Consider the following 13,499-nt stretch of genomic DNA (forward strand, 5'->3'; position numbering starts at 1 on the left):
ATGTGACTATTGTGAAAAGAAATCGTTAAAGAATATCCTCCCTGAGAAAAAAAAGAAGTATTTGGTAACAAATACTTCTTGCTTTTCCAGTGAATAGCTTTGGTATATGTGGAGGAAAAAAAGGTTTCTATCTTGATTTTTGACAAAACTTTGCTACAATGCTGGCTGTGCTCTTGTTGATGGGCTGTGCAAGCTATCAGGTACACTTCAAGGCAACTAACTTAAAGGACATCGCATTAAGTTGATGATCACGGCAATGACAATCGGTTCACAGGACACACTGATAGATGTCAGCTGTGGATAAAAACATGTTACCGCATTCTTTTGGGTAGAGATCTATTTTAACTATAACAGTGGGTCTGAACGCCTGAAAGTTTGGCTGTTAGATCTGTAACCGGTATGCTGTTATCAGTACCCTTGACTCAATGTGTCTGCTGCTTTTTACCCGCATATGAAAACGCAGACCACTCTACTTTCCATCTCTCCCACCTGTAGATATAGATGAATGTCGCTATGGCTACTGCCAGCAGCTGTGTGCCAACGTGCCCGGTTCCTACTCCTGCACGTGCAACCCAGGCTTTACCCTTAATGAGGACGGAAGATCATGCCAAGGTACCGTGTACGCTAAACTGTATGACTGAAACTTTTGGTCCCAACCCCTAACACTTGCTTTGTATTTAGAATACAAGTAACTTTCCCAACATTGCTTTTGCAGATGTTCATAGGTTTGTCAGCCTGAGATGTTTCTGTAGCTTCACAGTACCTCGGAGGGGTACAGGTGCAACATGACCAGTCTATCAGGACAAATATGCACAGAGGCCCAATCCCCCTAAAATACAGATTTACTCAATTCACTTAAATTTCAGAGTGTAGGTACTGAAGTTACTTTTAAAATCTGAGGCTGTGTGACCCACCTGAGACAGAAAAACTCTGTCAGATCAGCAAATTAGATCTGAGCCTCCCAAGCTCCAGGCTCGGGTCCTGAGCATTACACCACCTTTTGCTGTGATGTGCTACCTGAATCAAAGTCAGCACCACCTCTTCCTAAAGCCTCTCTCTAGCTAAGCAGAGAGCATCTTCACACGTGCTGCGGGAAATTGTCTGTACTAATGATGTGAGGACTTTCCAGGAGCTGCTAATGTCCTAAAAGGAAAAAAAAAAAAAAGGTTTTGTCGCAGCCCTAGGTTCCCATAAGGACTACTCCTCATTGCGTTATCTTCTTCAGGTACATCCTCCTGCATTTCCTCTCAGGTCTGTTATGACAAAATCAGTTCAATGGTTTTAAAATTGCAGGATAAAACCAGAAGCATTTGTAATAAATATTTCGTCCCCATCTTCCACGTTATTTTTTTGATTGAAGACATTCCCAAAATGCTTCATTTCCACGCATGTTGTGTTTCCAACATGCTATTTCCAGGCAGCAGCCTGAATCCCAATAAACAATACTGAGTTGGTTATATTTTTTCAGAACAAATAATTCTGACGGTACAGCTAATCTCTTTGAAATGCTTTACAGTAATGAATTGAAAATAGAGTTTGGGGAGAAGTCACTGATGCATTGGGCATTGGTTTCCCGCAGATGTGAACGAATGTACCAGCGAAAACCCTTGCACTCAGACCTGCGTCAATACCTACGGCTCTTTTCTCTGCCGCTGTGAACCTGGCTATGAACTGGAAGCTGATGGAGTTAACTGCAGTGGTAACTGTCTTTAGTTATTTATTGTTTTGGCTTCTTTAATTCTATTAAGTTTTCTTTTCCCAATGTATTGTTTTGTACATGCTTTTTAAAACATTTTTTGCCTTGGTCCATGGTTAGCAGCTGCAACTCGTATGATCTTCTTTCCAGTTAAAGCACACAGCAAATACCCAGAAAAGCAGAATGGAGGAGGGCTGCAAATGGTTTTAAAGAAACAAGCTAAATATTAAAAAACTCCAAGACAACAGCAAAACATAAGAAAACGCTTTCTAAATGTTGAACAGGAAGCTCTATTAGAGCAAATAAAGAAGGGACTGTCCTAGAACATTCTGCCATGATTAAAGGAATACTTTATATAAAAGCACTTTTCCAGTTGTCCGTTGAACGTGTGTATTCCACTTGCTCTTACAGCTCCACACGTCTGCCTGAAACCTTCCCCGGTTTCTCTCGTATGGCTCTGGCTACACTTCAGAAACAATATATGGTTTCTTAGTACAGTTATTGCTAATCTGTTCAGCACATAGCAGAAGCAACTGTGCCTATGTCACTGTACTTTTTCTTCTCTTGTTTTTGTTTTTATTTTTATTGCTTTATTTTAATTGAAGGCAAAACTTATTTCTGTGCTTAATGTTCCCACAGCCTGATAAAATTAGAGAATCCAGCCAATATTTCTTGGAAGGAAAAACACACTGGAAAATACTTGTTTTTTAATTTACAGTAAACAGATGTAACATGCTGTTTCTGAGAGACAGGACATGTGATATGCAGTATGTGTATAGATTAGTGTTTCCAAAGCTGTTCCTCCCTGCAAACCTCCTTATTATAAGGGAAAGAACAAAGATTTAAATCTCTAAAGGGGTCTTATGCATTTAGCATTTAGAGCTGCAACACCTAACTTAAGTTTTCTGCTTTCTAATGGTTTTTCTGCTTCTAAGTTAGACTCCTGCACCTTTTTATGTGCTCCTGAGCCAGTTGGGGGCCTGAGCCAGTTAAGTTCAGTGCAGTGCCACATAAACATTGCCAGTACAAAACGGTGACAGGAGAGGTGGTGCTTGAGCCTCATTCAAGTCTGAGAGTGAAGCCAGCAAAAGGGACTTTCCACCACCCAGATTTAGGTCAAAAAGCCTTTTCTTGACAATTCTGTGCAACAAAATACTTGTCAAAGCAGGTCGAATTTCTCTGGATGAGCTTTTTTCACTTCACAAGCAATCACTAGACATCGCTGAGGCTCACAAAGGGAATGCCTGGTTAGGAGAACGCAGGTTAAGGGTTTACAGGTTCCCCAGAGAGGCGGTAGATGCCCCATTCCTGGAAACATTCAAGGTCAGGGTGGACCTGATCTATCTGAAGATGTCCCTGCTCGTGGCAGGAGGGTTGGACTGGATGGCCTTTAAAGGTCCCTTCCAACCCAAAGCATTCTATGATTCTATGACACTCCTATGAGACACTCAGGATCCAGATGTACTTCAACAGCCGCTGGATTAGTCCATGGCCCAGCAGCCAACTTACCTTGACAATGGGAGGAATCCCTGCCCCAATTCAAGGAGAGAGACAGAGATTTCAAGCTGGCTTTCCCAACAGCGGCATTATTTTCTAATCACAGACATCTTGCATGTGCATTAGATGTGCTCTGAAATGCCTACCATCTTGTCCCCTGCGGGCAGTCAGCAGAATACCAGAAGTGTTTAGGAACAGCAAAGACATGTCTGTCCCGTGTGGGCTCGGCAGCAGAAATGTAGGACCCTTGGGGCTCTAAGGCCCTCCAGCACTTGACAGCAGCTGAGCACAAGTTATATGAATCTGATGCACTGGAGCACTGGGCTAGGACACCTTGAAGGGGTGGGTGATATCTCAGTCCCTTTATGGAGTCAGCCCTCAGTCCATGTTTTGTCAGGAAGGTGTTTTATTCATCAAACTCACTGGGGCAAGTCACACAGTAACAGGACTATGTAGGTATAGAGTTCCTTTCATCTCCCTTCTGATAATGTGGTTGCAGCCTTAAAGCCCCTTTAACATATTTGGACTTCAAATACTTTCCAATCCATCTGCACAAACCACCAAAAGTGGATAAATGGACTGAGCCCAATTTAGAAGAAAGGGAAATTCAGTCTGAAGAGTAAAAGTGATTTGCCTGGGAGAGTCAACATATCAGAGCTGGGAATAAGAACTTGGGAGTTCCTGGCTGGGGCTCTGGCCTTTGTTTCTTTCTTCCCCTGAACAGGGAAATAAGGAAATGATTAACTGCAGCCTCCCTCAGTCTAGCGCCTTCGCATGTGTTTTCCCCTCAGTCAGCCATGCCTCCATGGGCAGCTCTGAAGTTCGTCTTTCTCGCTTGAGCACAGTCCTGCAGAGTACAATGACTGGTCAATTCATGAGTGCAAGGGGAAAACAGCACAATTTCTGCTTTCAATCAGCGATTTGACAGGCTGCTTAGCTTCCTGGGTATCTGCTGGGAGATGGCTGGGCCTTCCAGTAGGTCTGACCCAAGCTGGGATGAGCTCTGTAGTCTTGCTGGAATGCCTTGGAAGTAACTGGCTGGAGGCTAAGAAACATAAAACAGCCGGGGCTGGCTGCAGGAGTTCTGCTGGGACCCATGTGGCCCTGGGAAAGGGAAGTTTGCTCTCCAGAAAAAAGAAGAAAAAAAAAAGAAAAGAAAACCACCGCCAAGTCTTTCCTTTCAAATTACAGTTGCAGCTTTGTTGTTAGAGTAGCTCTATCTCTGACGTAAAACAGAACTGAAAACATGGCCAACTGGTGACAGGTATTCGAAAAGAAAAATAAATAAATAAAAGCCATGCATTGTGTTCAGCAGCAGCTTTGGTTTCCCTAGGAGAAAAATGTTTAGCCAAGAACTTGTTGTATAGCATTTTCCCAGGTTGCTATAGAGCTCTAAGGAGTTGGAGGGTGCCAACCTCCAGCTGGGCTGATGGGCACGTAGTCTGGATGGCCACCTGCCTGCGGGATTGGTCTTTTTACTGTAAAGCCAAAGACACTAAACTTTGTTTTACCACTGCAGACATGGACGAATGCAGCTTCTCAGAGTTCCTCTGCCAGCATGAATGTGTGAACGGGCCGGGTTCTTACTACTGTATCTGTCCTTCGGGCTATAACTTGCTTGATGATAGCAGAAGCTGCCAAGGTAAGAACATTCCTGTGCTGATTAAAACTCGAGGGGCCCAGAAAATAGGTCCTGTGTCTGGAAAGAGGTTTTCAAGAACTGAGATGCTTCGTCTTGGCATCGCACAGTGAAATACTCGTAGGGGCCAATCATGCAATTCTGGTAAGAATGTCATCATGTGAATAGTCCCACTGAGGTCAATTGGTGTGTTGGTGGAAGTTAAGACTTTACCGACTAGGAAACAGCTACACAGGAAAGCCCTCAGATGCTCTCCTCTCTGCTGCACGTCTCTCTCTAGTTTTCCCATACTAAGGTCAGACAGCCTGAGCAGCCAATTTCTTTTCTATTTTTGCAGCACTTAGTATATGGGAGCACGCCAATAAACAGAAATGAATGGAGTTAAAAACTGATCTTAAAAGAGGGGTTATCAAAAGGTCACTTGTCAGGGTGCCAGAGTGTTATGAATTTTGGGGCAATTGCTTAAGAAGGAAACCGCTTTGTAAGAGTAGTATCTTGCAAATATTTCCCTGCTTTAGCCTTTTTCTCATTTCTTGTGTTTTAGATATCAATGAATGTGAAATCAGAAACTTCACCTGCACTCCGCAGCAAACGTGTTTCAATATCCCAGGGGAATATAAATGTTTAGACCCAGTAAGATGTGAGGAACCTTATATCCAGATTAATGAGAAGTGAGTAACATACCCACAGCCACAAAAGCAAATTCTACCTGTGTGAAGTGTATCTAGAGTGAACCAAATAAGCTGCATTTTTACAACATGGCCATGAAGTGTGTCTAGAGATCTATATGTACATGCAGTTGCTGTGTTTACCATTGGTAAGCTGTATAAAAATAATAAATTGCAATTCCTTACCAGGTCACCAGGTGGGATATGATATGATGTGATGTAATGTGATGTGATATGGTATGATATGATACGATACTCAGATGTGTGGAAAGTTAGACTGGAAAAACACTTATCAGTGAGTAGAGAAAACAGCAAGGTTTGTAATGTAATAAGAGACCTTTACTTACATTACTAATTGACTTCATATACGCTCAAATGCAGCCTGTTTGTTAGTATTATTGAGTATTTCCTGTAAATACTAACTATCTCATGTCTGGGAAGTACTTTAAGACATTAGATGATGCTTATAGCAGGATACAAGTAGTTTCCTACTGCTTAAAGGTTAAAAGTGCTGAAAAGTCCACAGCCTTGTCTAGAAATTGCATATGTCTGGATGGGACTGTTAGCGCTGTTACTGTCTAAATTTGGAATTATTTGATCAAGCAAAAAAAAATTCCCACATTTCTAAAAATTACTTGTTTCTTTTACATTTTTGTAAAATGTACATTTTGAGCCTGGGGCTCAAAATATTTCGGCTCCAGACAGATCTCTATATACTGCAGCACATAGGATTTCATCCATCATGTTTGCACTAAACCCAATTACTTCAGATTGCTTGGTAGCCTCGTGTATTTTATAGAAAGACGAGATGAAGAATCAGCTTCTTTCCATTATCATTTATTCATGTCTTTACATTGCTTTCTGAACTAGGGCAGCTGAGGAGTGGACACGTTCTGTTCTTCCAGTTCTGGGTTTACCTACCTTCAGAGGTGGTAGAGTTTAAACTGGAAGTTGAAATATCTAAAGCCTCTGTATCTAAATTCCCCAAAGCCCAACTATGGAGTCCTCGTAGATCAGCTTGCACAAGAACTCTTGATCTCTGAGCTTTGTATTTGGTGGCTTTGGCTTGTGTCTAGATGTGACTGCATTTAATTTGTGCCATATGTCTAGAAGTGGTCAGTATAAAAGCCAAGTGAATTCCTTGCATCTGTGTTCTCTGTGGAAGGAATTGGGTGTCTGCAATGCCAGGAACCTGTCTGTGGGGGACATGACAGAAGAACTGTCTGAAATTGATGTCAGTAGTGGAGGTTATAGAAAAAATAGGCAAAAAGACCCAACTCTTTTCCAGTAAATTCCCCAGTGTGGCTTTTATAAAGGGACATCCTGCCTCACAACTTCGGTAGAGTTCTCTGAGAAATCAGCAGCGTGGGGCTAGGGCAGATGAGCTGATGCAGTCTGCTTGGGTTTCCAAAGGCTTCTGAAAAGAACCTCACCTAAGGTTATTATGGAAATTAAGCTGCCATAAGTAAGAGAGAAGTCCAGGCACAGAAGAATAAGAGGTTGAAAGATAAAAACCAGAGTACAGTATGAAATTGTCAGCTTTCATAGTGAAGTTCTGCAGAGGTCTGAACGGGATCTGCTTTGTCCAACACATTTGTAATCAGCCTGGGTAAAAAGATAAACCATGAGGTGGGCAAAGTCTGCAACAGTATCTGAGGACAGCAGAGAAACGTGTGGGAAGAAAAGAATTGCAGAAGCAGCCTCAATGACTGTGCAATAAAAATGGCATATGAAATTCAATGTAAAGTAAAGAGACAATCCCAAATTCAGAAAATAAATAAAGAGCACTGACCGAATTTTAACCCATCCAAACTGAGACTTGAGGGTTGTCATAGGTAGTCCCATGATCTGCAGTACTCACTAGAGGTGAGAAACTCAATCTGAACTTGAGGTGTCAATAGGTAGAGAAGATCCTTAGAGCATGTGTCATTGGGTACCCATAGCTTTAAGACTGTGCAGTTCCTTCCCCTCTTCTCAAAAGAAATATAACCAGACAAAGGTTCATAAAGAGCGATGAGGATGATCAAAAGTATGGAATAGCTTCCTTGTGAGACGCAACTAAGTCAGGACTCTTCAGCCATGAACGGGGTCAAATATGAAACCCTGAGTCGTGTGAGGTGGATGATCAGGGATTGACTGGCTGCTGTCCTGTCAATAGAAGAGCTGGGGGCATCCGACTAAGTCAGCAAGGGACACTGCAGAGAGTGGTGGAGTGGGTTGTGGAGCTCCTGGCTGCAGGGAGCCAAACATTCCAGTGTGTGTAAGGGGAAGCTGGACAAGCTGATGGATAAGAAATGCATTAAGGGCTGATGAATACATAGAAGACATCTTTGTTGCAAGGATTTCCCAAATCACAAACAATTGGAGACTGTTGGTGGAACTGTCATATGCTCTGCTGCCTATCCTGCTCTTCCTTAGGGCTCTGCACTTGATGTTACAGGTGTGGTTTGATCCGGGATGTCTTGTATGTTTTCATGTAGTATAGGAAAGATTGTTAAACAAAGAATACAACATTTATATAGCACCATCAGTGGAATGGTCCAATAATTAACAATTTGGGGGACAGTTCAGTATAAATTATTGTCTGAACAAACATGTACTGGGTATTCTACACCTGCAGATCTGCTTTAAAGGAAGTACAGATTTTTGAGTGATGTAAGGAGACAAAGGATGCCGAGATATTTTGGCCTAGAAGACAAGAAAAAGAAGGCAGGGATATAGGTAGGCCAGAATAGCAGCACAGCGAATACTAAAAGTGAGTAAATTTGCTACAAGTTTCATTGATCCTTTTAGGTGGTGAACAGCATTGTTTGCCTATTTATTTATGCAGCTTGCATATAAAGAATCAAATATTACAGCAATTTGTAACCCCTGATGCCAATCTTATTTCTGACAGCCGCTGCATGTGTCCCGCTGAAAACGCCGGTTGCAGAGATCAGCCATTCACCATCTTGTACAGAGTGATGGATATGGTGTCCGGGCGGTCTGTGCCTTCTGACATTTTTCAGATGCAAGCAACAACTCGCTACCCTGGAGCCTATTACATCTTCCAGATCAAATCAGGGAACGAGGGCAGGGAATTCTACATGCGGGTAAGTCTGGCGCTCATTGAGAGAAAACACGGGGCATCTTCTTGTTAGCTGAATATCCTTCCAATAGCAGAGCTCAGTTTTTAGTGAATATCATTTAAACCTTCAGTATGAGGTATTTTTACACGCAGAGATGCAGAGCAGCGCGCTGATCTGCAGGGGCTGCTGGCTCTTTCAGGAAGGTAAACTGCCCAAAGCAAACACGCTTGTTTTATGAGACATTAGGTTCGGGAAAGTCCAGGGCTGTACACATGTCTAAGAATAGCTCATGTCTCCTACGCTCAAGAGAAGCTGTTGTGCCAAAAAGTTTTTTATGTGATGGACAATCAGTACTTGTCACTGAAAGAGTCAACATTTCTCTTTTTTTTTTTTTTTTTTTTAAATCTTCATCGGAAAACGAAAAACCTGAAAATCGAAAAAGTAAGGGAAAAATAACCCTTTATCCCAAGAACTGACTTTCTGGGTTCTTTGCTTTTATTTGTTATGTATTCTTTTTACTGAGAACACGCACTTTATGCAGACACTGTTAGAGAAAACACAACTACTTTTTTTTTTTAATCTGAATTTTCCTCAGAAGACACCTCATTCCACAGTCACCTTCACTGCACCTCTGACACGCAGGGGTAATGCCTACAGAGAACAGGGCACAGCCCCCAGGGATGGTGCTGTTCAGAATGTTGATTTGTAACCCTAGGCAAAACCTGGCTTTGATATTCATATTAAGTGATGTTCAGTGGCTATTGATGGTTCCCATACCTCACAGAAACCCGTAGCATGACGGATTTTGGTAGACTCCAATACACAGTTCTCCTGAGAGCCTCAGATTCTCACTTTAAAAAAAAAAAGAAAATGTTTCAAAATGCCAAAATGACAAGTGGTCCAAGAATGATCGTTTACATCTCACAAGAGAGTTTTCCTGTTGCAAAGTCATTACTGATCTCACCAACCTTTTCCCCTCATCTGGGTTGATCTGCCAGATGCTAGGGCTCCAGCAACCAGCATCATTGCTCGAGTTTGCTAGTTTTCTTTTATTTATTTATCACGTACCCATTCATTTTCTGATCTTTAATTGCTCGTAATCCACCGTTCTGTCCAGATACTTCAAAGGTCTGCTTTCACTCACTAAAAGACAATTTTTTCTAAAGTGCCTTCACATATTTAAAGCTCTCTTCAGAGGGTAAAGTTTTGCAAAGTTAACATATGCAATTATACAACAATCCCCGATCCTGTTCACATAGGAACATCTGTTCTCCAAGTTCTGTTAACGTAACCCCTTCTTGGTGTTTGCTGCTTCAAAGTAACAGTGCTCTTTATATTAAACAAAATAATAACTTACACACACACAAAAAAGGTGTCACTGCTTGTGCGTACCCTAAATCCATGTTTTCATCTTTTTCCATTTGGACAATAGCAAATTTCTATGTTCAATAGCTCCTTTTATGTGCAGGGTTCCCAAAGGCTTCACAAACTGTAGAAGGTGATAGTTCATACAAAACACTGAAATGCAGCCAAATAATGAAATGAAGCTCTCTCTCCCCTGTGAATTGCAGTCGTTTCTACCAAAGCAACAGAAAATAGTGTTATTTTGGCTGCTCAAAGACCATGGCCGTAATGTGGTCTCACCTGAGATGATAGTTTTCAAGAGCTGTTTTTTAAAATCTCACCTGCTTCTTCTTGTTTTGCACACAGCAAACAGGACCGATCAGCGCTACGCTGGTAATGACCCGCCCCGTGAAGGGGCCCCGTACTATTCAGCTGGACTTGGAAATGATCACTGTTAACACCGTCATCAACTTCAGAGGAAGCTCTGTCATCCGGCTGAGGATATACGTATCACAGTACTCCTTCTAAACCTTGAGTTTGTGCCCTGGAAACATTAAAACAAAAGAGACAGTTCCTCCTCTGCAGAACTCTCTCCTCAGAAGCCAGTACGTATAGCAGCTCTAAACCAAACCAGTATTCCCACAGACCCAGTGACCCATGCCTGTCCGAGGAGGGAGGCCTCTTCATGCACGGTCCCTACCAGGATGCAGACATCTGAAGATGTACCGTCAGCAGATCCCCTATGATTCTCTATGTGGTCACATATTTTAAGGACTCTTCTTTCCATTGTAAACACTTCTAGGGTATGAGTCTATGTTTGAAAGACTGTGAACCTCTGTAGCTCCGAGGCTGCTTAGCAAAAAGCACCAAAGAAACTGAGGAAAAAGCTGGCTTTTGCAATCTTGCCTTTTTTTTTTTTTTCACTGTACATGGAAAGCAGACAAACAAGCAGAAACAGAAACAAAAAGCCACCTATTGAAACAAGGGATCTCAGAAGTGCCAACTTACATTCCCAATTATTTCTGGAATTACCAGTCAGGCACTTTGTCTCAATTCACCTTGCATTTCTCTTAGTTTCACCTGTTTTTTCTTTGATTCTATTTTATAGTTAAAATTCATTGTAAATTCAATCCAAAACACATGTTGTACTATGTAATCTTCTACTTTCTAACAAAGTGTCACATGTTTGGGTTCCTTCCTCTATTAAATCTTCCTATATAACAGAGTTCATAGAAATCTCTCACTGGTTGGTATGTTTTACAATGTTTAGGGTGTTATGCTTATTTACACCCCAACTCTCTGACACAGGCCTCCGCTGCCAGAATAGCGTCCAGGGACTTTAGAGCAGATGAGAATCAGAACTTTATTTTTCCCCGAGTGTGGTAGTTACAAATGGTTTGTAATGGTTGTAAGGCAGTGACACTAACTGTAGTTAAGGCTGCAACTAATCTCCTGTTCAAGGACCTCTCAGCTCAGATCCATCTAAATTCCTTCAGAAAAAAAAAAGAATTGTTCCCTTCACGTGCAGTCTCTCTCCTACATTCCTAACGTCGGGGAAAATAAGCCAAAAAGGACTTGGACTTACAGTTCATGCCTCTGCCACAAAGCAGATCCTGCTATAGCAGTACCCAGACTTCAAACGATGGGATCCCACAGTTTCCATAGGCAATGTCTTCTCAGGTATAACTGCTGTAACCAATAGATAGTTTCTCCTGAAATCTGATCTGAATCTCTGCTGTTGTAATTTAAATCCATTGCTTTTTAGCCTACTTCTAGTAGAAACAGAACAGTTTGTCTTCCCCTTTGCAGCAGTCTTTAACATGTCTGAAGACTGTTGTCATGTCTCCCCTCAGACTGTTTCTCTCTAGTCTAAACAAACCCAATTCTTTTGGTCTTTCCTCATACATCACATTTTCTGGACCTTTGATCATTCTTGTTACTCTCGCCTGGATTCTCTCCAGTTGGTTCACATCTTTCTTGAAGCGCAGTGCCCAAAACTGTGAAAAGTATTCCAGCTGAGGCCTCACAGTGCTAAGCTAAATCTATATATATATGTTTAAGAGTTTGAAAAAAAATAATAATAATTGTATAGTTCAGAGGTATAATGCTCGCTTTGTTGAAGCTATTGACAGTTTGGTCTTTTGTTTTAGTAGGAATGAAGGTTCATATGCCTTGTTCTTAAATTTCTCTGAAGCAAGCTTTTCTGCTTCTCCCCCCTGCTTTTTCCTTATTGACTCATTTGCTCTCCAGCATCGCCAGGGCAAGAAAGGTAACTTTTGCTTCACCTTTTTGAAGAATAGAAGTGCTTAACGCTACTCTGGAAAAAGAGTTTATGAAGATTATAATGTGAACAGGCTGGAGCAGAGTAGAAGCATTACGTGAGGTCTTCAGTAAAGTGGAGTACTAAATGGAAGAATACAGACTCAGAAAGTTATCACAGCACAGACTGCATGACAACCAGAAAATTGACTCTCTTTCTCTTAATAAGTTTTGTGAGTTAGTCCGGAGTTGGTTTTCCCTAGCTTTAGTAGACACTCTGCTCTTTTTACTTGTACTCAGCTTGAAGGAAGCCCTGATGCAATGGCTCACAGCAACGAAATGCCGAGTTGAGTGTGCTTAACAGCTTCCCTTTCTTTATGGTTTAAAGTTTTCTCCATGCTGCTACAATGTCCTGGGATCCCGTGGCTCAGAGCTCTGTACACAGGCTGTCCTTCACTGTTCAAACAAAGAAGCTGGAGCCTGACTCCAGGGTTTAGCGGGCCAAACTGAGGGCGGGACGCCAATGAGTTTTGTGAGTAGCCGACTTGGAGGAGATAAATGTAGAGGAAACGTGCAGAGAAATATCAGAAACAAGAATGTGTTTCTTTAGTGTATCATGGCTCATCATATGCCACAGACTTGGAGGGGAAAAATAGAGATGACCAGGAAGGAGGAATGCTAGTTTATAACCATGGGGCTAGAAGTGCTCATGTATCGCAGACGATGGAAGTGAGACATGGGAAACAAGCAGGCTCTGGGTCAGCAGACAGCAGACAAGGGGCAGGCAGGGTCTTGAATTAAAGACATTAAACTCTTAACATGCTGAAAGTTTTCCCAGTGCTTAAAAGCCCCTTTTCCCCCTTTTGTGCCCCTATGTTATGTCTTCTTCATGTCCAGTCGAGAAGTCATCTCTCTTCCTGCCATCACATCACCTTCTGGAGAGGAAGTGCACCCTGTTAGACATCAGACAGTTTCTCACTTCTGGGCTGTTCTCCCATGGCCCCCACATACCAACCTGATTTAACCCTAATTTAGAAACATCAAACCCCAGAGGAATTCCATAACAAAACACTTTGTTAAAAGAGTAGAGCTTGAATGCTTGGTTTTAGCAGGGTCCAGCAAATACTCATAAAACAATATTACACTTTCTATATAAACATTCTGCGCCTTAAAAAAAAAAAAGAGTGAAAAGTCTGGAAACAAAGGAATTCAGCCACTTCTTGACCGCCATAACATCTTTCATCACTCACTATCACTCCAGCCAACTTTAACTTTGCCAAAATGTATGCCAATCTCAAAATAATAAATTACTAGCAGTTTATAACATC

The 13,499-nt window shown here is 41.9% G+C and overlaps 1 protein-coding gene across 2 annotated transcripts in view; it reads left to right on the forward strand.

Moving 5' to 3' along the window:
• FBLN5 (fibulin 5) overlaps nt 1–11,150 on the forward strand; it is a 50,447-nt gene extending 39,297 nt beyond the window's left edge. For both annotated transcript variants that reach the window (XM_009895059.1, XM_009895060.1), the window contains 6 exons: nt 496–612; nt 1,580–1,699; nt 4,713–4,835; nt 5,377–5,503; nt 8,397–8,592; nt 10,279–11,150. In XM_009895059.1, coding sequence (XP_009893361.1) covers nt 496–612; nt 1,580–1,699; nt 4,713–4,835; nt 5,377–5,503; nt 8,397–8,592; nt 10,279–10,440 — 845 coding nt within the window. In that variant the 3' untranslated portion in view covers nt 10,441–11,150. The remainder of the gene's footprint in view (nt 1–495; nt 613–1,579; nt 1,700–4,712; nt 4,836–5,376; nt 5,504–8,396; nt 8,593–10,278) is intronic.
• The last annotated feature ends 2,349 nt before the right edge of the window (nt 11,151–13,499 follow it).

The sequence above is a fragment of the Charadrius vociferus genome, unplaced genomic scaffold, assembly GCF_000708025.1.
Source record: "Charadrius vociferus isolate BGI_N301 unplaced genomic scaffold, ASM70802v2 scaffold431, whole genome shotgun sequence".
Taxonomy (NCBI): Eukaryota; Metazoa; Chordata; class Aves; order Charadriiformes; family Charadriidae; genus Charadrius; species Charadrius vociferus.